Source organism: Salvelinus sp. IW2-2015, linkage group LG2 (assembly GCF_002910315.2).
Source record: "Salvelinus sp. IW2-2015 linkage group LG2, ASM291031v2, whole genome shotgun sequence".
Taxonomy (NCBI): domain Eukaryota; kingdom Metazoa; phylum Chordata; class Actinopteri; order Salmoniformes; family Salmonidae; genus Salvelinus; species Salvelinus sp. IW2-2015.
In genome coordinates, this window is record NC_036839.1 from 11,972,374 (window position 1) to 11,994,130 (window position 21,757).

General features: G+C 45.1%; 1 protein-coding gene across 9 annotated transcripts in view; it reads left to right on the forward strand.

The window, feature by feature from the left end:
- fmnl2a (formin-like 2a) overlaps positions 1-21,757 on the forward strand; it is a 94,311-nt gene that overhangs the window by 53,045 nt on the left and 19,509 nt on the right. For all 9 annotated transcript variants that reach the window (XR_011481018.1, XM_070447073.1, XM_070447058.1 and 6 more), the window contains exons 4-11: positions 1,346-1,422; positions 3,238-3,321; positions 4,181-4,330; positions 13,132-13,240; positions 15,369-15,445; positions 16,264-16,357; positions 18,621-18,695; positions 19,569-19,679. Coding sequence is in view for 8 of the 9 variants with exons in the window: in XM_070447073.1 (XP_070303174.1) it covers positions 1,346-1,422; positions 3,238-3,321; positions 4,181-4,330; positions 13,132-13,240; positions 15,369-15,445; positions 16,264-16,357; positions 18,621-18,695; positions 19,569-19,679 (777 nt within the window). In the remaining variant the exon portion in view is untranslated. The remainder of the gene's footprint in view (positions 1-1,345; positions 1,423-3,237; positions 3,322-4,180; positions 4,331-13,131; positions 13,241-15,368; positions 15,446-16,263; positions 16,358-18,620; positions 18,696-19,568; positions 19,680-21,757) is intronic.

The window sequence follows — 21,757 nt, forward strand, 5'->3', positions numbered from 1 at the left end:
TATGGGAACAATAGAATCTTCTGCGCATTCCCAAATGGCACTCTATTCCCTATATAGTACACCTATATAGGCAATAGGTGCCCATTTGGACGCCAGATAGTATATCAACTATTAAATGGCCCTGGCTGTATTTTGAGCTGCCGGGCACGTTTACACACAACCGACGTAGATTCATTCTTTCCTGTGTGCTGTTACCAGTGGTTTTACCGCCAGGAGAAAAATGCCTGGGACTGAAGTGTATGACCTGACCTGCATGTGAATACACAACGGTGACACGACACAAGTGTTTTGTGGAGGGGCGGTCTCTCTCTCTCCCCTCTCTCTCTCTCTCTCTCTCCTTCCTCCTCTCTCTCTCTCTCCCTCCCTCTCTCTCTCGCTCGTCTCTCGCCCTCACCTCTCTCTCTCTCTCCCGTCCCTCCTCTCTCTCTCTCTCTCTGCCTCTCTCCCTCCACTCTCGTCTCTCGTCTCCCTCCCTCGTCTCCTCTCTCTGCTTCTCTGCCCTCCCTCTCCTCGGGCCTCTCTCTGCTCTCTCCTCCCTCTCCCTCTCTCTCGCTCCCTCTCTCTTCTCTCGCTCCCTCTCTCTCTCCCTCTCTCTCTCCTCTCTCCTCCCTCCTCTCCCTCTCTCTCCGCTCGGCCGTCTCTCGCCGTCCCTCTCTCATCTCGTCTCTCTCCCTCCTCATCTCTCCTCTCTCTCTCTCGTCCCTCTCGTCTCCCCCTCTCTTCTTCTCTCGTCCCTCCTCCGCTCTCTCTCTCTTCTCCCATCTCTCTTCCTCGCTGTCTCTCTCTATCTCTCTCTCTCCCTCCTCTCTCTCTCTCTCTCTCCCTCTCTCTCCCATCTCTCTCTCCCTCCATCTCTCGTTCTCTCTCCCTCCTGTCTCTCTCTCTCCCCTCTCCCTCTCCTCTCTCTCCTCTCTCTCTCGTCTCCGCTCTGCTCTCTTCTTCGTCTCTCCCGTCCCTCTCGGTGTCTCTCCTCTCGTTCTCTCTCTCGTCCCTCCCTCGTCTCCTCCCCTCTCTCGCGTCCGTCGTCTCTCCCCTTCGCCTCCTCTCTCCCTCCTCTGCGTCTCTCTCTCGCCCCTCTCGTCTTCTCCTGCTCAGTCGTCCCTCCTCCCTCCCCACTCTCTCTCTGTTCCATAAGGAGGAACTGCCTTTTCTGGAGAACCAGGGAATGTATTGAAAGTTCCCAGAATTGTGCAGCCCTATTCAAGACAAGAAAGCACACACATTCTCTTCAGGACATTTCCCTTTCGGAATGGCAGCGGTGGTGTCTGTTGTACAATTTAGGATTTATAACCCACCAGATCAGAGTGATGAAATGTTAATAATAATTCCCTTTCTTTGCCCCCAGAAATTCAGACGGAGAGTGCAGGAGTCCACCCAAGTCCTGAGAGAACTGGAAATTTCGTTAAGGACAAATCACATAGGGTGGGTAGTAATTGATGTGTGTGTAGATGTGAATGGGAAAGTGTTGCGTCCCAAATGGCACCCTATTCCCTATGGGCCTGTTGAAAAGTTGTGCGCTATAAAGGGAATGCCATTTGGGACTCTGACGCAGAAAGGGGACCAGACAGCCACAGTTCTGTACCATCACAACACGCAGACTCCAGCACCATAACACCACAACAGTTAGAGGATCTCAGGGTCCCAACAACACCAACACACACAATCTCTCACTCGCTCACTCACACTGAACCACAAAAGCGAGTCACGGCGGAGGAAGTCTGTCTCTCAAAACAAAGCCAGGAGGGTAGGCATTGTTTACGTGGATTATCTCGTGCCTTGTTTTAGTGACCTTATGTCGCTAAACTAGATTACATTCATAATCGACCTAATCTAGATGAGATAATGAAGCATTACCTTTTCCCAGAGAGAGACGGGGGGAGGGAGGGGGGCGGTTATAAAGAGGGGGAGGGCAGAAATCAGTGTGATGACCAGCAGGCTACATAACAATCAGTCCTTTTCAGAGAAGACACATCTTGCGTCTACTGATCGTGGAGACAGCCTTTTTCTCAGTACCACACAGCCTTTCAATTGTTTTCACCTCGTTCAATTGTTGACAAGTTACATTGTCGTATTATGAATCTAACTGTTGCTGTTGTAGTCGTGTGGTCACGACTCGTGACTCCCGCGTGTTTAAGGTCAGGTCACACCTCCGCCACCTCGACGCATCACAAATTGCACCCTATTCCCTCTACAGGACATTACTATTAAGGGTCCCATGCCCTTAAAAGGAGCCCTTTTTATTAGCAACACAAGTCAGAATGCAGCATTAGGGCGCAATTCCGCTTAAGCCCTCAGTGTTTCAATCCGTTTTCGTCCCTTCAGTGCCTCAGACGAGCATGTCCCTTGTTAGTGATCGTCACAGTACTTCTGAAGGCCTGGCTGTGTGTTATGCACGGTGCAATCACAGCCCGTTAAAGTAATTGGCCCCGTAAATAGACACGATGCTGGTGGAGTCGCTAAGAAAGAAAGAGTGTGAGAAAGAGTGTGAGTGAGTGAGTCCTTTGCTCATAAATATGAGAGAGAGAGAGAGGAGTGGCTGTCATTAGTCAAACATGCTGTATTGTCTCTCAAAAAGACGGCTCTGTTTTCCATCGCTGTCGAGTGCAGATGAAGGCTCCAGCATGCTGAATAGGTGGCCCACTTTTGCACTGGTGGCGGTGAGAAAGGTAGAAATGGTCTTTTGATCATTGTCAAGGCCCTCCCTGGTAGGGAGGAGAGGAGAGGAGAGGGGAGCTGCCTATGTGTCTTTATATGTGTGTGTGTTGCTGTATTCCACTGTACCACCAAGGCTTTGAAGTCCCCCAACCGGCTCATCGCTATTCCTCCCAGTGACTGATGGGAAGAGAGTGAGAGAAATGTGGGGGAAATCTAAAATATCTCTCTCTCTCTCTCTCTCTGGCTCTCTCTCTGTCTCTCTCTCTGTCTCTCTCTCTGTCTCTCTCTCTGGCTCTCTCTCTCTCTCTCTCTCTGTCTCTCTCTCTGGCTCTCTTACCCTTTCTCTCTCCCTCTCTGTTTCCACCCTCTCTCTCTGCCAGCACTTATTTCAAGCTTTTTATTATAGCTAGATCTTGTGTCGGACCCTTGGCACTTGACGTGTATCTCAATGATAATATGGCTGAATCGCAGACAGTTCTGTGTGTCTGTTGTTTGTTGTGTGTCTCACACTGTGGGCCCACATACTGTTTGTGTGACTAGTATTGTTCTTGGACTAACACGGGGTGTTATTTCTCCTTCCAGGTGGGTGAGAGAATTCCTCAACGAAGAAAACAAAGGCCTGGATGTTTTGGTGGAGTATCTTTCTTTTGCGCAGTACGCTGTCACGTAAGTCCCCCTGGCTCTGTTCACCCTATAGATGCACCCCGTCTAGCGCAGGCCAGACAATGAGCACAATGGCCCTTTTCTGCCTAATCAGTGATGCATTTCCTCGACAATGCTGCTACTGCTGCCTCGTTCTCAGAAACACCGAGTCACTGGTCGAATGTGGTGACCGAACGGCTCCCGGGACACTGGCTGCATCCCATTCACTATATAGCGCACTACTTTTGACCAGAGCCCTATGGGACTCCCTATGGGCCCTGGTCAAAAAGTAGTGKACTACATAGGGAATAGTGGTGACATTTGGGACGTAGACATTTGCTCTGTTTGGCATGTAGATTCTGTTCATAGACAGCCTGATCACAAGGTTGCCATTCAGAGCCAATGGCATTTTTTTTACGTGGCGGTTACATTTGAAATGTACGTTCGGACCCTATGTCACTAGTCTGTCCAACGCGTATCAAATGGTTACCCCATCAATGAGTGTTTACCTTGATTCGCTTGGTACAAGTTAGTCCCCTGCCTTTCCATTAGAAAATAGCCACATCTATTTGGGAATTATTGCCCTGCTGAAATCTGAAATAAGAGCATCTCCATAATGTTGCACTTAAGCCTGAATTTGTATACACTTCTACCTACTGATAATGTGTTAAACAGACTAGGTCTGTGTCCCAAAATGGCACTCTATACCCTATGTAGTGCACTACTTTTACTACCTATGGGCCCTGGTCAAAACTAGTACACTTAAAAGTGAATACGTTGCCATTTGGGACACAGACATCGTCGGACTGTGATCAGAGAAGTACAGTGATGTATTACGATCTCTTAAGTCTCCTGTCCTGTCCGGTGTGTCTCCCCTCTCCAGGTTTGATGGCGACAGCGTGGAGGACAACCCGGAGAAGTCGGTGGACAAGCCCTGGAGCAGATCCATAGAGGACCTGCATGGGGGGAGTAACTTCCCGTCCCCCGTCAACGGGAACAGCATCTCCCGCTCCGGGCGACACTCCACGCTACGGTAAACCACACGCCTCAATACCGTACCTATGCTTGAAAAATGTGGATAACATTTTTAAAAAAGGACTCCCAGATTTTCCAGTTATCCCAGTTTGACGTTTCCTAGAATCAAGAGGGAATAAGCATGACATCCGGGAAAGTTGCCGGACTCTAACCATACATTACAGGCTAGAAGCTACTGTAAGGCTACACCACAATGATAACGTAGTCAGAATTCTGTATTTAAAACTTGATATTTGTGGTATCTATAAGGAATGGTTTGAAAAGTCATGATTGTGGTTCACTTAGTCTGGATTGTTATAGTCCCCTAATTTGATGCCCTGGGTTCATTCACGTGGTTGTCACGAACCGGCGCGAAGTCCGTAACAAAAAGGGAGACAATGTGGAGATAAGGAATAACAAAAATATATTTATTAACTGAGTTAACGTAAAGACAATTAACAGTGGTGTGTGTAGTCAGTAATCAGTAGTGTAAGTGAGTGTTCACGTGCATAAATGTGATAATGATGGGTATTGAAAGGTGCCAAAGCAAACAAACAAAACAACCACAAAAATGCCACAAACAAAATCTAACAGTGTGTCTGCATGGAGAGAGTCTCCGCAAAGAATGGGGAAGAGGTGTATTTATCCCGGGACACACCCAGGCCCAGGTGTGTCCCATTTCGCTGACGACCCTCCCGGCTCCGCCCACCCGGCTCCGCCCACCGACATCCTATTAAGGAAAACAAGAGCAAAGAGAAAGAATTCGGCAGAGAGAGTGGGAGGGTCGTCACATGGTTGTATTTGACGGTTCTGAAAGCGCACACATTTCATGTGATGTCTGAAAAGGTCATTTGTTGTCATGAGGTCCTGAAGGCTTTAAATGGCTTAAGACACGTTTCAGTCTGGCACGGATTGGCAGGATGGAGGATGGAGTGGGTTTGTTTTCCATGGACACGTTCCAAATGGCACCCTATTCCTTAGATAGTGCTTTTGCCCAGAGCCCAATGGGATTCCCTATGGGCCCTGGTCAAAAAAAAGTTCACTACATAGGGAATAGGGTGCCATTTGGAACGTATCCATGGAAAACAACCCCCCCCCCCATCCTCTATCCTGCAAATCCGTGCCAGACTGAAACGTGTCTTAAGCCATTTAAAGCCTTCAGGGCCTCATGACCACAACAAACGACCTTTWRAGACATCACATGAAATGTTATGGATTATGATATCTCTACCTCACATTGCTGACAATGGGGTTTTCATAGCTATTGAAAAAGCCGGAATTCCCCATTTTCTAACAATATCTTTTCCACAGGAATTTTACAAATATGATATGTTATGTGATGAATATGATACGAATGATACAAATTTTTTATAAATGGGCCAACATTGAACATTGAAAATGTCCCCCTGCTTACGTTAAACCAGGTTCATCCAATTATGCCTATTTCTGACTGTGTGTGTTAATCCCTGCTGTCGTTTCAATGATGTGCCAGGGTGTTATTCCCATTGACTTCTCACATAGACGGCTAATCCTTCTGTCTGACTGTGGGTAACTCACAGGTTTTACGAGAACCGTTGCACAAAGGAAACCATTCTCACCATGTTTCACGTGTCAATCCCAACCAGAGGCGGCTGGTGGGAGGAGCTATAGGAGGACGGGCTCATTGTAATGGCTGGAATGGAATCGATGGAACGGTGTCAAACACATCAATCAAATGGAAACCACGTTTGACATCCTTCCATTTATTCCATTCCAGTCGTTACAATGAGCCCATCCTCCTAGAGTTCCTCCCACCAGCCTCCGCTGATCCCAACACTATCCTAATTCACATATGGTGGATTAAGCTACATTAATTTTCAATTAATCTCAACTCACTACTCATGAGCTTCTTCTGTAAGGCTAGTGTGTGTGTCCCAAATGTCACCCTATTCCCTGTATAGTGCAAAACTTTGATAGGTAATAGGGTGCCATTTGGGATGCATCCAGTGTGCTGGCACGTATGTACAAGGGGCTGTGGGGCTACAGTGTTAATATTCCTGTCTATCAGAGTTTAGATCAAATTAAAGATCCTATAGGAGACTGAGACTGAGGCTATGTGTGTGTCCCAAATGGCACCCTATTACCTATATAGTGCACTACTTCTGTAGTAGTGCACTAGGGTGCCATTTAAGTGGCACTATACAGTGCATTCTGAAAGTATTCAGACCCCTTCCTCTTTTCCACGTTTTGTTACGTTACAGCCTTATACTAAAATGGATTAAATTATGTTTTTTCCTCATCAATCTATACAAAATATCCCATAATGACAGTGAAAACGTGTTTTTAGACATTTTAGCAGATACCTTATTTATATAAGTATTCAGACCCTTTGCTATGAGACTCGAAATTGAGCTCAGGTGCATCCTGTTTCCATTGATCATCCTTGATGTTTCTACAACTTGATTGGAGTCCACCTGTGGTAAATTCAATTGATGGGACATGATTTGGAAAGGCACACACCTGTCTATATAAGGTCCCACAGTTGACAGTGCATGTCAGAGCAAAAACCAAACCATGCAGTCAAAGGAATTGTCCGTAGAGCTCTGAGACAGGATTGTGTTGAGGCACAGATCTGGGGAAGGGTACCAAAACATTTCTGCAGCATTGAAGGTCCCCAAGTACACAGTGGCCTCCATTGGAACCACCAAGACTCTTCCTAGAGCTGGCCGCCCGGCTAAAATGAGCAAGGGCCTTGGTCAGAGAGGTGACCAAGAACCCAATGGTCACTCTGACAGAGCTCCAGAGTTCCTCTGTGGAGATGGGAGAACCTTCGAGAAGGACAACCATCTCTGCAGCACTCCACCAATCAGGCCTTTATGGTAGAGTGGCCAGACGGAAGCCACTCCTCAGTAAAAGGCACATGACAACCCGCTTGGAGTTTGACAAAAGACACCTAAAGGACTGAGAACATGAGAAACAAGATTATCTCGTCTGATAACACCGAGATTGAACTCTTTGGCCTGAATGCCAAGCGTCACATCTGAAGGAAACCAGGCACCATCCCTACGGTGAAGCATGGTGGTGGCAGCATCATGCTGTAGGGGATGTTTTTCAGCAGCAGGGACTGGGAGACTAGTCAGGATCAAGGGAAAGATGAATGGAGCGAAGTACAGCAAGATCCTTGATTAAAACCTGCTCCAGAGCTCTCAGGACCTCAGACTTGGGTGAAGGTTCACCTTCTAACAGGACAACAACCTTAAACACACAGTCAAGACAACGCTGGAGTGGCTTCGGGACAAGTCTCTGAATATCCTTGAGTGGCCCAGCCAGAGCCCGGACTTGAACCTGATGAAACATCTCTGGAAATAGCTGTGCAGCGATGCTTCCCATCCAACCTGACAGAGCTTGAGAGGATTTTCATTGAAGAATGGGAGAAACTCCCCAAATACAGGTGTGCCAAGCTTGTAGTGTCATACCCAAGAAGACTCGAGGCTGTAATCGCTGCCAAAGGTGCTTCAACAAAGTACTGAGTAAAGGGTCTGAATACTTATGTAAATGTAATATTTCTGTTCATTTTATTTGATTAATTTGCACACAAAAAAATCTAAAACACTTTTTTTGCTTTGACATTATGGTGTATTGTGTGTAGATTGATGAGGGGAAAAAACGATGTGCTGTATGTGAACGTGAGCTGTATGAAGGTGACAGTGACAGCTGTGATGTTGACTGGTGTTCTGTCCTGGCCTTCGTCCTTTAGTTTCCTGCTCTGTGCTCCACTCTTCAGCAGCAGCAGGCAGGTCTACTTAAGGTGTCGCTCATGGTGCTGTCTGATAGTTCTAGATGCCTGCAGCACCCACCCCCCACCTCAACCCCCCTGGCTCCCCTACCTACCTACCTGCCACACACACTCGCACGAACATGTGCGCACACACGCATTCACACACACACATACCGGGGTTTCCGTCAGGACAATTTGGCGCCGGACAACGTGACTGGCAAGGTTTTATTTTACCGGACATTTGAGAAATGTACCCGACGTTCATATGCATTGGGTGCGTAACGCATTATGGCGTCCACCCACGGTGCTCAAAATCCCATTTAGATTATTGTAATTCATCTTAACGGAATAGGAATTAGCCTGTAAAGTTTTCATAATATAAAATAGAATGATGCTCTTAAACCAAAATGACAGTTTTTATTGAAAAGCATAACATAACCGTTGCATCTTCATCCCTTCTATAAATCATAAATGAATATCATAATAAAAATAAATACAAAAATGTACCTAGAGGAACTAGTCTCCTACAAGACTTCAAAATATAATATTTGTATAATGTAATTTGCCAACGACCTGTCCTATAGGCTATTTGTATAAAATTGTAATTAATAAATAACCGAACACAGCTGTTTTCAAATACAATCAAGGCCTCTCTGATTTAATTTAGCAGGAGGTTAGGAAAATTAACATAGCAGGTTAGGAGATTTAGGTTAGGAAAAGTGTTAGGGTTAGCAAGAAGAAAAATTGATACTGAACAAAAATATAAACGCAACATGCAACAATTTCAAAGATTTTACTCAGATTTATTGAAATAAATTCATTAGGCCCTAATCTATGGCGTGGATCTGAAACAGTCAGTATCTGGTGTGACCACCATTTTGCCTCATGCAGCGCAACACATCTCCTTCAGATAGAGTTGATCAGGCTGTTTATTGTGGCCTGTGGAATGTTCTCCCACTCCTCTTCAATGGCTGTGCAACATTGTTGGATATTGGCGGGAAATGGAACACGCTGTTGTACACGTCAATCCTGAGCATCCCAAACAAGCTCAATGGGTGACATGTCTGGTGAGTATGCAGGGCATGGAAGAACTGGGACATTATGTTCTACACAACAGCTCTGGTGGACATTTCTGCTGTCAGCATGCCAATTGCACGCTCCCTCAAAACTTGAGACATCTGTGGCATTGTGTTGTGTGACAAACTGCACATTTTAAATTGGCCTTTTATTGTCCCCAGCACAAGGTGCACCTGTGTAATGATCATGCTGTTTAATCAGCTTCTTGATATGTCACACCTGTCAGGTGTCATCTTGGCGAAGGAGAAATGCTCACTAATAGGGATGTAAACAAATTTGTGCACAACATTTGAGAGAAATACGCTTTTTGTGTGTATTTCTGGGGTCTTTTATTTCAGCTCATGAAACATGGAACCAACATGTTGTGTTTATATTTTTGTTCAGTGTACTTTTGACAAGCTGGATCCCTTCTAGCCATGACCGAGCTGGCCCGCCCCACTCCCCATTCCCACCGCGATTCAGCAACACAGCAGTGTAAAAAGTACACTCTAGTCAGCCACAAAATGAAGAAATTATCATGTTGGACAATCAAATTTGATATTAATAAACAAAATGAGGTTTACAATGCTCCTGTGAGACGAGGCCCGCGCCATACATTTACAAAAGCACTTGTTTCCAAAGCTCAAATTATATCTCACTCTTTTTACAATTCTACTGGATGATGTTACTAAATGTTATGTTTATTGTAATTTGAACTATTGTGGGGTCGAGACTCGTGTCATGTGTGATATACGTGGCTTATAACTCTTATTGACAACTCTGTTTCCTACTATAGACAGTTGGCTGCCTAGTGATCGATAACAACTCTGTTTCCTACTATAGACAGTTGGCTGCCTAGTGATCGATACAACTCTGTTTCCTACTATAGACAGTTGGCTGCCTAGTGATCGATAACAACTCTGTTTCCTACTATAGACAGTTGGCTGCCTAGTGATCGATAACAAACTCTGTTTCCTACTATAGACAGTTGGCTGCCTAGTGATCGATAACAACTCTGTTTCCTACTATAGACAGTTGGCTGCCTAGTGATTGCAACATTGTAATGTGAAAAGTCGGCGACGATTTTTCGTTTCCAAGCGCTACTGAATAAGTTCAACTGAAATGCACCAATTGCGCATGATACACACCATTACTCTCCTCTAGTCTACCAATCCATTCCAAATCTTTATACTATACATGACACGGGCGGCATATGTTGATCTGGCCTAGGGCGGCAGCAGAAGTGCTAGGACTGGGCCTGACGAACACTATAATTTGCCTCTAATTTACTTGCGTTTGCGGTGGACCTTGGCCTGCTCAAAGACAGCCGCTGCTGTTGGGAAGCCAACTCCTTGGAGCAGCTTGACGCACATCAGCCTCATTACTTTGTCCTTAAGAAGGCGTGATCATGAGGCTGTCTTCATTCTGTTTTGGAAGAAAGAATCACCTCTCGGCAGGCACACTGGAAACAGAGCTAATCAGCACAATCTTCACCAATTTTGCCCAGTCAGGGTTCACTTAGCTGAAGTCCCTTAGACCTCCAGTCTTTTGCGTGAGTAAGAATAGAAACACATCCGACGCTAATGTCCCAGCAGCTTGAGGATTTATTAGCCTATGAAGTATATTTGCCTTTGACGTTGGAGCACATCCACTGGTATTTCCATCAATGAATAAAAAGCACTATTTTACAATGGAATTATTTTTTTCTCACAGCAATTTGGACAGCAATTTCTTTTTTATCGGCCTAATAAAATAAAAAAATTGGCCAAAAGACGGTATTTACCAGCTAACAGAAACCCTGACACACACACACACACACACACACACACACACACACACACACACACACACACACACACACACACACACACACACACACACACACACACACACACACACACACAGACACACACACACAGACACACACACACACACATACATACTACCTGCTTCCATTACCAAGCTGTGGCCCAGTGTGTGAAGGGGAGCGAGGGGAAGTTAGGCCTATTTGTCCTGCTGCTACTAACTCTATTGTGCTTACTGTAGAAATTAGATTTCTGTTCCCATTTAGAGCAAATGGCTGTTTGTACTGGCATTGTTTCTGGCCCCCTCTGTATATTGCTAGTTGTTTAATTAGTAATTGGATGTAAACCAAACCCTTCTGTACATTCTTTAGTTTCCTCCTAACACAGACTGACAAGTCAAGGTAATTAACATTAGCAATATTAGTACTTATTCATTTTTCCAACATACAGAAACTTAGCCTTGTTGTAACAATTTCACCCCTTCCAAGTCAATCATTGTTGTCACTTTTCTGATGTCCTATTAAGAATTCTATGTATTTTTCTGAAAACCTCACTTGCACACGTGAAGGACACCAAGCTCTTTAAAATGCCCAAAGTGTTCTCAAGGACGATGGTATGTCTTCTCTTTTTTTCCCAGATCTCCTTATTCAGGCTAGCCTACTGTAGTTTATAGTTGTGTTTGTCAACGTGTTGTTGTACTGTAGTGAGACGCAATTTAGAGTGTATGTGCGTCCCAAATGGCACCCTGTTCCCTGTGTAGTGTACTATTTGGCCCTGGTCAAAAGTAGTACACTGTACAAGGAATAGGCTGCCATTCGGGACTCAGCCTTAGACTAGGTAGCTGTAGTGTTGAAGTAACGTCCATGAAAGCATAGCTCGAAGCCTTTGGGGAACTTTCATTGGGTGGAAGTTGGTACACCACCACCAGGCCTGTCAACGCAAGCCTACTGTGCCTACATTGCAACAGGGTGAATGACTGTCTCCTTTTACTCATAGTCAAGTCATCACACATCATTCCATCTGTATGATTAAGAAACAATGTGCTCTCAAGTCACTGGCGGCATCCCGAATGGCACCCTATTCCCAATGTGGTGCACTACGTTTGACCAGAGCCCTGGTGAAAAAAGTAGTGCACTATGTAGGGAGTAGGGTGCCATTCGGGATATAGATCCTTTCCCTCAGATGTGTTACTCTACCTATTGTCCCCGCTGCCTGGTCGCAGGCTGAGGGCTGGAGATAGTTTGGTGTAATGAGGGGAAAGAAAAACAAGAGCTTAGTTCTCGAAGAACACCGCCGTCGCCTGCTGGGTGAGGCAGCGTTCCAATTCTGTCACCGTCTCGTGAAGCGAGCTCATTTACGCGAGGACACTTGTTTTGTCTGTCACATGCACCTAAATAGAACAAAGAGCACACATAAACATACACACACACACACACAAAGACAAACAAAGTCAGGCATGCACCCACTTACTGTTCTAGCTATTTTACATTTACTACACGCAGACGTCATAACTGCTTGCTGAATAGCTCACATTGATGTAACCGGTGAGACGTGTCTGACAATGAAGACCAATCATCTACTGTGGTTTACTAGATTGTTTAGACAACAGACTCTGCCAATGCCGTGACTGAAGACTGGCCCTAAGGCATCGGTGCTAACATGAGTCAGTGTTTGTGTGCATCGGTAGCCTCAGGGAACCTTTTCCCAGAACCATTGCTAGTAGTTAGAACCTTGTGACAGCGCTGAAAATATCACGTCTTATGTCCCTGGCTGGACAGAGCTGGTCTGTGCTGTACTGGACCGTGTTCAGTAGCACACACACATGCACCCGCACACTTGAACAAACACACACACACACCCACTCTCAAGCACTCTCCTTTCATTGTGAGAAAGGCGTCAGCGGGAAAGGCTCCCCTCTTTGCCGTTTTATCTCCACAAAGCCGGCCTGGTCGCCGCCATGCATGCAAATGACTTGCTGCCGTTGTACTAGCTGCAAGCGATATCTTTGTGCGGGATAGTTCAATTCCCCTTTGGCCTCTGAGTAAGGCAGTAGATTACACAACTCTTTGTGTCCTAACAAGTTTGATTTCTACAGTTCACAGATTACATGTTTTCTTGTTCACCAAGCGCTGCGTCTTTGTTTGTATCGAATCAGACCTATGGTGCTTACTGTGAAAACTCTCCTGTGTCCGTATGTTTCAGTTGCAACACGTTGCCGAGCCGGAGAACTCTGAAGAACTCCCGGCTGGTCTGTAAGAAGGATGACGTTCACGTCTGCATCATGTGCCTGCGAGCCATCATGAACTACCAGGTGAGAGTCTCTCTCTCCAGTCCCCATGCTAACCCAATACATAGTCTGCCTCCTAAATGGCACCCTATTCCCTATTTGGTGCACTACTTTTGACCAGGGCCCATAGTGCTATGGTCAAAAGTAGGGCACTATAACATTGGGTCCCATAGGGCTCTCATCAAATGTAGTGCATCTCGGAAAGTATTCAGACCCCTTGACTTTATCCACATTTTGTTACTTGACAGCCTTATTTTAAAATGTATTAAAAATTATTGTTTTTCCTCATCAATCTACACACAATACCCCATAATGACAAAGTGAAAACAGTTTTTTATTTTTATTTGCAAATGTATTATTATTTTTTTTTACATATTTACATAAGTATTCAGACCCTTTGTTATGAGACTCGAAATTGAGCTCAGGTGCATCCTGTTTCCATTGATCCTCCTTGAGATGTTTCTACAACTTGATTGGAGTCCACCTGTGGTACATTCAATTGATTGGACATGATTTGGAAAGGCACACACCTGTCTGTGCATGTCAGAACAAAAACCAAGCCATGAGGTCAAAGGAATTGTCCATAGAGCTCCAAGACTAGATTGTGTCGAGGCACAGATCTGAGGAAGGGCACCAAACATTTCTGGAGCATTCAAGGTCCCCCAAAACACAGTGGCCTCCATCATTCTTAAATGAAGGAAGTTTGGAACCACTAAGACTTTTCCTAGAGCTGGCCGCCRGGCCAAACTGATCAATCGGGGGAGAAGGGCCTTGATCGGGGAGGTTACCAAGAACCCAATGGTCACTCTYACAGAGCTCACACCTTCTCTGTGGAGATGGTAGAACCTTCCAGAAGGACAACCATCTCTGCAGCACTCCACAAATCAGGCCTTTATGGTAGAGTGGCCAGACAGAAGTCACTCCTCAGTAAAAGGCACATGACAGCCTACTTCGATTTTGCCAAAAGGCACCTAAAGGACAAGATTGTCTGGTCTGATGAAACCAAGATTGAACTCTTGGCCTGAATGCCAAGCGTCATGTCTGGAGGAAACCTGGCACCATCCCTACGGTGAAGCATGGTGGTGGCAGCATCATGCTGTAAGGGATGTTTTTCAGCGGCAGGGACTGGGAGACTAGTCAGGATCGAGGGATTGATGAACGGAGCAAAGTACAGAGAGATCCTTGATGAAAACCTGCTCAAGAGCGCTCAGGACCTCAGACTGGYGTGAAGGTTCACCTTCCAACAGGACAACGATCCTAAACACACAGCCAAGACAACGCAGGAGTGGCTTCCAGACAAGTCTATGAATGTCCTTGAGTGGCCCAGCCAGAGCCCGGACTTGAATCCGATCGAACATCTCTGGAGAGACCTGAAAATATACGACCTGTTTGAGAGGAACTGCAGAGAAGAATGGGAGAAACTCCRCAAATACAGGTGTGCCAAGCTTGTGTAGTGTCATACCCAAGAAGACTCGAGGCTGTAATCACTGCCAAAGGTGCTTCAACAAAGTACTGATTAAAGGGTCTGAATACTTATGTAAATGAGATATTTCATTATTATAATATTTTTTATAAATGTGCKAACATTTATAAAAACCTGTTTTTGCTTTGTCATTATGGGGTATTGTGTGTAGATTGATGAGGGGGGGAAACGATTTAATCAATTTTAGAATAAGGCTGTAACGTAACAAAATGCAGAAAAAGTCAAGGGGTCTGAATACTTTCCGAATAGGGTGCCATTTGGAAAACCGCCGTAGATGGAGGGTTGAAGTATAGACACACACCCTCATCTATCCTCAGACAAATTGTATTATTTCGTTTGCCATGTTTACCGCGACAGATCATTTCTCAAGTTTCCCTTTATTATGTAAACGGGTCACTCCCTGTTTATTAACGAGCTGTCTTTCTTTTTTTCTCTCTCTCTCTCTCTCTCTCTCTCTCTCTCTCTCTCTCTCTCTCTCTCTCTCTCTCTCTCGCTCTCGCTCTCGCTCTGTCTCTCTCTCTCTGGCTCTCTCTCTCTCTGTCTCTCTCTCTCTCTGGCTCTCTCTCTCTCTCTCTGTCTCTCTCTGTCTCTCTCTCTCTCTGTCTCTCTCTGTCTCTCTCTCTCTCTCTCTCTCTCTCTTTTTCTCTCTTTCTCTCTTTGATGACCCAGTACGGCTTCAACATGGTGATGTCCCACCCGCATGCTGTGAATGAAATTGCACTAAGTCTCAACAATAAGAATCCCAGGTAAAATGGACTTGTTGGGTGGATGGCCCCCAGTGCCTGGTGCTAAACAGCTCCTCTGGGGGCTTATTTTTCAAGCGTCTCCGAGGAGTAGTGCTGATTTAGGATCAGCTCTCCCAGTCCATATATTATCGTATTTCATTATGATCTAAAAGGTTAAACTGATCGTAGATCAGCACTACAGGCCTACCTCCCCTTAAAACTGCTCCAGCTCTGTCAACTGCTGATAGAGCCAGTGCACATGCTCGTTCAACACCCCGTCCAAAGTGTGTGTAAAGCCAGCATCCAGTGCAAACTCATTCAGCCAGCCATCTAGACAGCCCGGCAGGCAGATCAGGGCACCACTAGCACACTGTGCGCGTGTGTGTGTGTGTGTGTTTGTGTGTGTATAGAATAGAATAAAAATAACAGAATACCTTCCTTTGAATGAATGAGCTAACGGTACACGGTACCACTTCACCACCTCGTCACTCATAGGGATTATGGCTGAGGGATTCACTCTGCTCTGTATACCTTTTGTTTAATCCCCAGGATTAGACCCACAGACCTGTTTATCATATAGTACTATTGAATTGACATGTTTGATCCAGCAACATGATCTGGTAAGACACGTTATCTAACCTCGGATGGCGCCCTATTCCCTTCATAGGGCACTACTTTGGGCCCGGGTCCATGGACCACTGGTTAAAAGTCGTGCACTAGAAAGGGAATAGGGCGCCATTTGGGAAACAGCCCTAGATCTTTCTTAGGCATCACTGTGGGTTTGCATTGGCAGTGGCATCACACGAGGTTAACCCATCATTGTTTTCTTCTCCTGCCAGAACCAAAGCTCTCGTGTTGGAGTTACTGGCCGCCGTGTGTCTCGTCAGGGGAGGACACGAAATCATCCTCTCTGCGTTCGACAACTTCAAGGAGGTACGGTGCGGCGGATGCGCGGAGCAAGAAGATGGCGCTATGCTATTATACCTAAGCGGTGTCAGTCCGTGTAGTTCACGCATTGAGTGGTGTAGTAGTGGAATGTTCTCAACAGCAGATCTGAGGTTGGTAAATTCCTGTGGAGGATGGCATCTAGGAATGCAGCGCTGCCTGTATCAAAGGCTATAGACGTGTTGCTCGGCATCTCTCACCCGGAAAGGCAGTTCACTGACCTCTCAGACCCACAGAGAAAACAGTTTGTTAGTGATTCGGCAGGCATTTCACAGATATAATAACCTATGTGAGACCTATGTAATACAGCCTGATCAGGGGCCGTATGTACCAAGTTTAGCAGAGTAGGAGTGCTGGTCCAGGATCAGGTCCCCCAGTCAATTTAATCTTCAATTCAGTATGATCTAGAAGGGGAAACTGATCCTAGATCAGCACTACTCTGAGACGCTTGATACATATATACGACCCCTGACCCTGTGTGTCTGCATTTGTATGTGTAAAGTATTTGGGCTTCTGGAGGGGCCCTCTGTACAACAGTCCAATTCGCAGGCCGGCTCTGGAAAAATTGGGCTGACTGAAGTTAATGCAATATTTAGACCCAGAATAAAATATTGAGCATTACTCTCTATTGTATTTCACTGTTGTTAGAGGTGGACTAGCCAACTCTAAAGCTCAGAGTCGCTCCCCCTTAAACAGAAGGTAGAGACATAGCCATGTGTGTCGCTGCGCTATTAAAGTCAATGGATAGCGATTGACCCTTAATATGTGGTGGAAACGGCAATCTTCCAAAATAACTATTAGATTTTCTTATTGGTCACATTGTACAATCGTTATTGGCTGGCAGTATGTGTCATATAAACTGTAATATAAAAACAGCGCTTTCTTTTCCCGCTTTTCTTTCGGGTTTTAGGCTATTATACAACTGATATAAAACAAGTGTTATTCTGGCTTGCTTGAGTTGAGATGGTGCTCATTGCTTTCTCTCTATGGGGAAGCTTGTTGTTAGGGGGCTCTTGACTCCCCGCCCTGTGGGTTAGAGGGGGTTGTTTGGAGTGTGTTTGGAGTGGGGGGCAGGGTGCTGGCTGGGGCACAGAGCATTGTGTGGAGGGGCTGTGCTTATGCACTCCTCTCCTCTCTTTCCTCTCCTCCTCTCCTTGGCTCTTTATCTTTCCCCTGTCTGTCTGTCTGTCTGTCTGTCTGTCTGTCTGTCTGTCTGTCTGTCTGTCTGTCTGTCTGTCTGTCTGTCTGTCTGTCTGTCTGTACGTCTCCCCTTCCCTGCCTTTAAGCGATGTCTGAACTGCAGAGGTGTCTCTCTGTCTTCCCCCTACCAACCTCACTCTCTCCTCTCTCTCTCTCCCTCCCTCTTTTCTCCCGCTCTCTCTCGCTCTCTCTCCCTTTCTCCTTTCTTTCTCTCTTTCTCCCTCTCCTGCTCTCTCTCCCTTCCTCCTTTTTTTCTCTCTTTCTTCCTCTCCTGCTCTCTCTCTCTCCCTTCCTCCTTTCTTTCTCTCTCTCTCTCTCTTTCAGTGCTGTATATATGGTAATCACAGAGGGGGAAAATAGGTCATGAGTGTTACAAAGCCAGCCCTATGCCAGGGGAGGTTTCACCATGCTGGCGCTCTGCTTGATATTTTATCAGGGAAGGATTCAGTGTGATGGGCGGGAGTGAGGAGACAGTACAGGGCTGGGTTTTATATAAGGCAGAGATTATGACGGAAGCATTTCATTTCTCTCGCTAAGGTAATACAGTATTCTGCATTGCAAATCCAGTAAGACTTAAGTTGAAGCATCCATGTATAATGCATTATGATACAGTTATGAGGCTTGGATCCGTTTATAATGTCATACACATATTTCATAATGATTCAGGTAAGTAGCCTAGTGGTTAGAGCGTTGGGCCAGTAACCGAAAGGTTGCTAGATCGAATCCCCGAGCTGACAAGGTAAAAAATCTGTCGTTCTGCCCCTGAACAAGGCAGGCCGTCATTGTAAATAAGAATATGTTCTTCACTGACTTGTCTAGTTAAATAAAGGTTAAATATAAAAATAGCAGCCAGTTTGAGACAACTGAAAAATGTTATGCATAGAGAGACATAACAGCCTTGCTATAACAAATTATTAAGACTCATACATATTTATAACAAGTCATAAAGCGTTATATCTGGATGCTCTAAGTACAGTGGTACTTAAAGATTCCTTTCCTCACCTTTTGAGTCCACGGCTAAAAGTAAATGATTGATGATTTTTTCTTGCAGGTGTGTGCCGAGACACAGAGGTTCGAGAAGCTAATGGAACACTTCAAGGACATGGACAACAACATTGACTTTATGGTACATAACGTTTCCACTGGACTAGCCATGAGTTGTTCGGTTACATCATATCCTGAAATCACATTTTATAACCAGACCCTGTTGCTTGACTTCTATTTATTTCTATATCTAGCCAACAACACATAAGGAATCCTCGGCAACTCAGTTTGTTTTGTCGCGCTATTCCTACTAATACGTGTTAATAGAACTAGATGAGGCGGCATGGTGTGTGTGCCAGCAAAATATCTGTTTTCCTCAATGTGCCACACTGCCTTCAGCTTTGAGGCTCCCCATTGGTCCGTGCCTGCCGTGTGTGCATGAGAGGCCAACCAGATGCCCTGTGTGTTTGAATAGGCCGTGTGTGTCACAAGTCCGTTCTGAGCCATTTGGTAGAGGGCCAGTCATTTGACACGAGCACGAAAGCAAACAGATTTGTCAGACAGGGCTGGCATCTCTCACCCTGTTGACTTCTTAAGGAAGTCCATTAAGACAGTATTAGCAGGGTGACAAGAATGCACTGATTCTGTGGCGCTCCACTGTGTACATTCAACACGGAGGAAGTGTCCCAAATGGCACCCTATTCCCTATGTAGTGCACTACTTTTGACCAGAGCCCAATGGGCACTGGTAAAAAGTAGTGCACTGCATAGGGATTAGGGTGCCATTTGGGATGCGGGCTGAAGTGACTTCCTTTATCTGCCCATTTAGCATGACGAATGCAGCCACATCATTTCCATACTCATGCTCATTTACACATTAAGACTTTTTCCCAAATGGCACCCTCCTCCCTTAATAGTACATGGAATAGAGTGTGATTTGGGATGCACCCTATATTCCATGGATGTATCAGTACAGTGAAATATCCCATGATGGTTGTGCTTGTTGGTCCCTATAGGTGGCATGTATGCAGTTCATCAACATCGTGGTCCACTCGGTAGAGGACATGAACTTCAGGGTTCACCTGCAGTACAACTTCACCAAGCTCTGTCTGGACGACTACCTGGATGTAAGTAGATGGATACCAGCCTGAGTTGGGGTCACATAGGGCTGTGGCGCTCATGACATTTTCTCAGCCGGGTCTCACGGTAATTGACCGTTAATTAACATGAACATGGTTAGCATCTCCAGGCCTCCACACATACAAGCCTGCTGATGTGCACCTTTGGAACATCAACATGTAAAAAAAAAAAAGTCTAAGAAATCAATTGAATGTACATCATCACAATAGATCCATTATTTAATTTAGTCAGCTCTAAAGAAACAATATGAAATGAAGGAAATGTATTTCCGAAGAACAGAATATGAGTTGTCCTACTGTATATTATCTGGCTATGCTCCATGCCATAGGCTGTAGGCTTGTTCATTTAGCTGACAAGATATGCTTATAAGTCCTCTGCCATTATTTTATATTATATGATTTTATAGTAAGAACTTAGTTGAATAAAATAGAAAGGATATTTTTCCCATTATGGCGAGTGTGCGCATATGAAGTGGTTATGTTGAGCGTAAAAGTGATCATTTGAAACAGGTCCTATAAACTAGATTTAGAGTTATTTGGCAACTTTAGTTGTGAAAGAAACACCTTATACTGTCTTAGAAATCAAAACATATAGCTTGCACTCGGGCCTTCATCTCAGGCTGCACAGCTGTTCTCTCATCAAGTGATCATGTTTTCATCCATCAGACTATTCTCAAATCTTGTCTTTACTAATATGTCAAATGAGTTTGGATTTAGAATGGTCCATTATCGACTGAGCAGGAACAGGGGCAGGGGAAAAACACATGTCATTTGTACGCACTCGAATAGTGAAAAGGGAGGAGGGTGCGCGCTTTCCCGCCGGTCTGTTTTGTAGGCTACTTGGGTTTTATAGCGGAGCATGTGGTTAATATGAGCAGCTGAGAAATAAATATCCTCCATGCGTCAACCACTGTTTGGGGAGAATGCTCTCGCTGCCCAACAGGTGATATTCCGCCCAAACTCTGTGTGCAATGGGCTCTCCAACCTCGTTCTTGCAGCTACCCAGTGCTTAATTTAGGGACATACTCGCAAAAAAAAACATATTTCACTAAACTGTTGACAGCCCCTCTGCACGCACGCGACAGGAATAAAGGAGAGAGAGGAGGAGATGGAAACGCATGGCGGTGAGATATGCTGCATAGTTAAAGGTCATGTGCCACCCAAATAATTATGAAAATATAAAGAAATCACTATTACGAAGTTATTCAAATTCAAATCACTCATTGTAGGTCAACTGTAAGTCGCCCTGCACAATCAATGAGCCAATAGCATCGTCTAGGGTTGTACGTTCTCTCCCAGACTCATGGATAGATGGTTTGGAGCATAAGGTAACCAGTCCATCCAGTATGCATAATAATACAGTCCACACTCAAAGGCCATTACTTTAATTTGTTTAATTTTGGAGTATAGGCTGGACCAATTATGTACCAAAGACATCCTAAATCAGTTTTGTTTTATGTTTTTCTGCCATGTGTAATATGGGTAGGCTAAGTATTGTATAACGGAACAATCCTCATTTGAATTCAGTTCTTTTTTGGGGGCTTGGACTCATAAACCTTCATATGCATGAGCTCTAATGTTCATTTTCCAAACAGAGTATTGACCTTGTTTCAGAGTCTTGAGCTGAATAACTAAGTGCATTTTTCCACTCTAATGGTTGTTTTGAATTAATCATCACCTTAGAAAGCAGCTGTCCATTTCGTTGAGTTAGACTTTGAAACAACATCCACAGGGACCATGTTTTAAACTCAGTTTCAACCTGCTGTTGAACTTCTTTCTTCAAAATGATCATCACAGTGAGGGGAGTTTTAAAAGCACAATACTGTTTTGATGACAAGTGTTTGATGTGAATTGTGATTGCATTTGCATTGATGTCAGAGGGACAATAGAGCCCTGAGTACCAGGCCATTAGGACCTGATGGTACATAGCAAGTTGGGTACTACCCAACACATGTCCAGAGGGCATAAAAGGAGATAACAGTCACGTGGAATTTTACTGTGGTCATGACTCATGACTGCCAGTGTGGTGGTAATATGGTCACAGCAAAGGCCCTAGAGTCAATTCC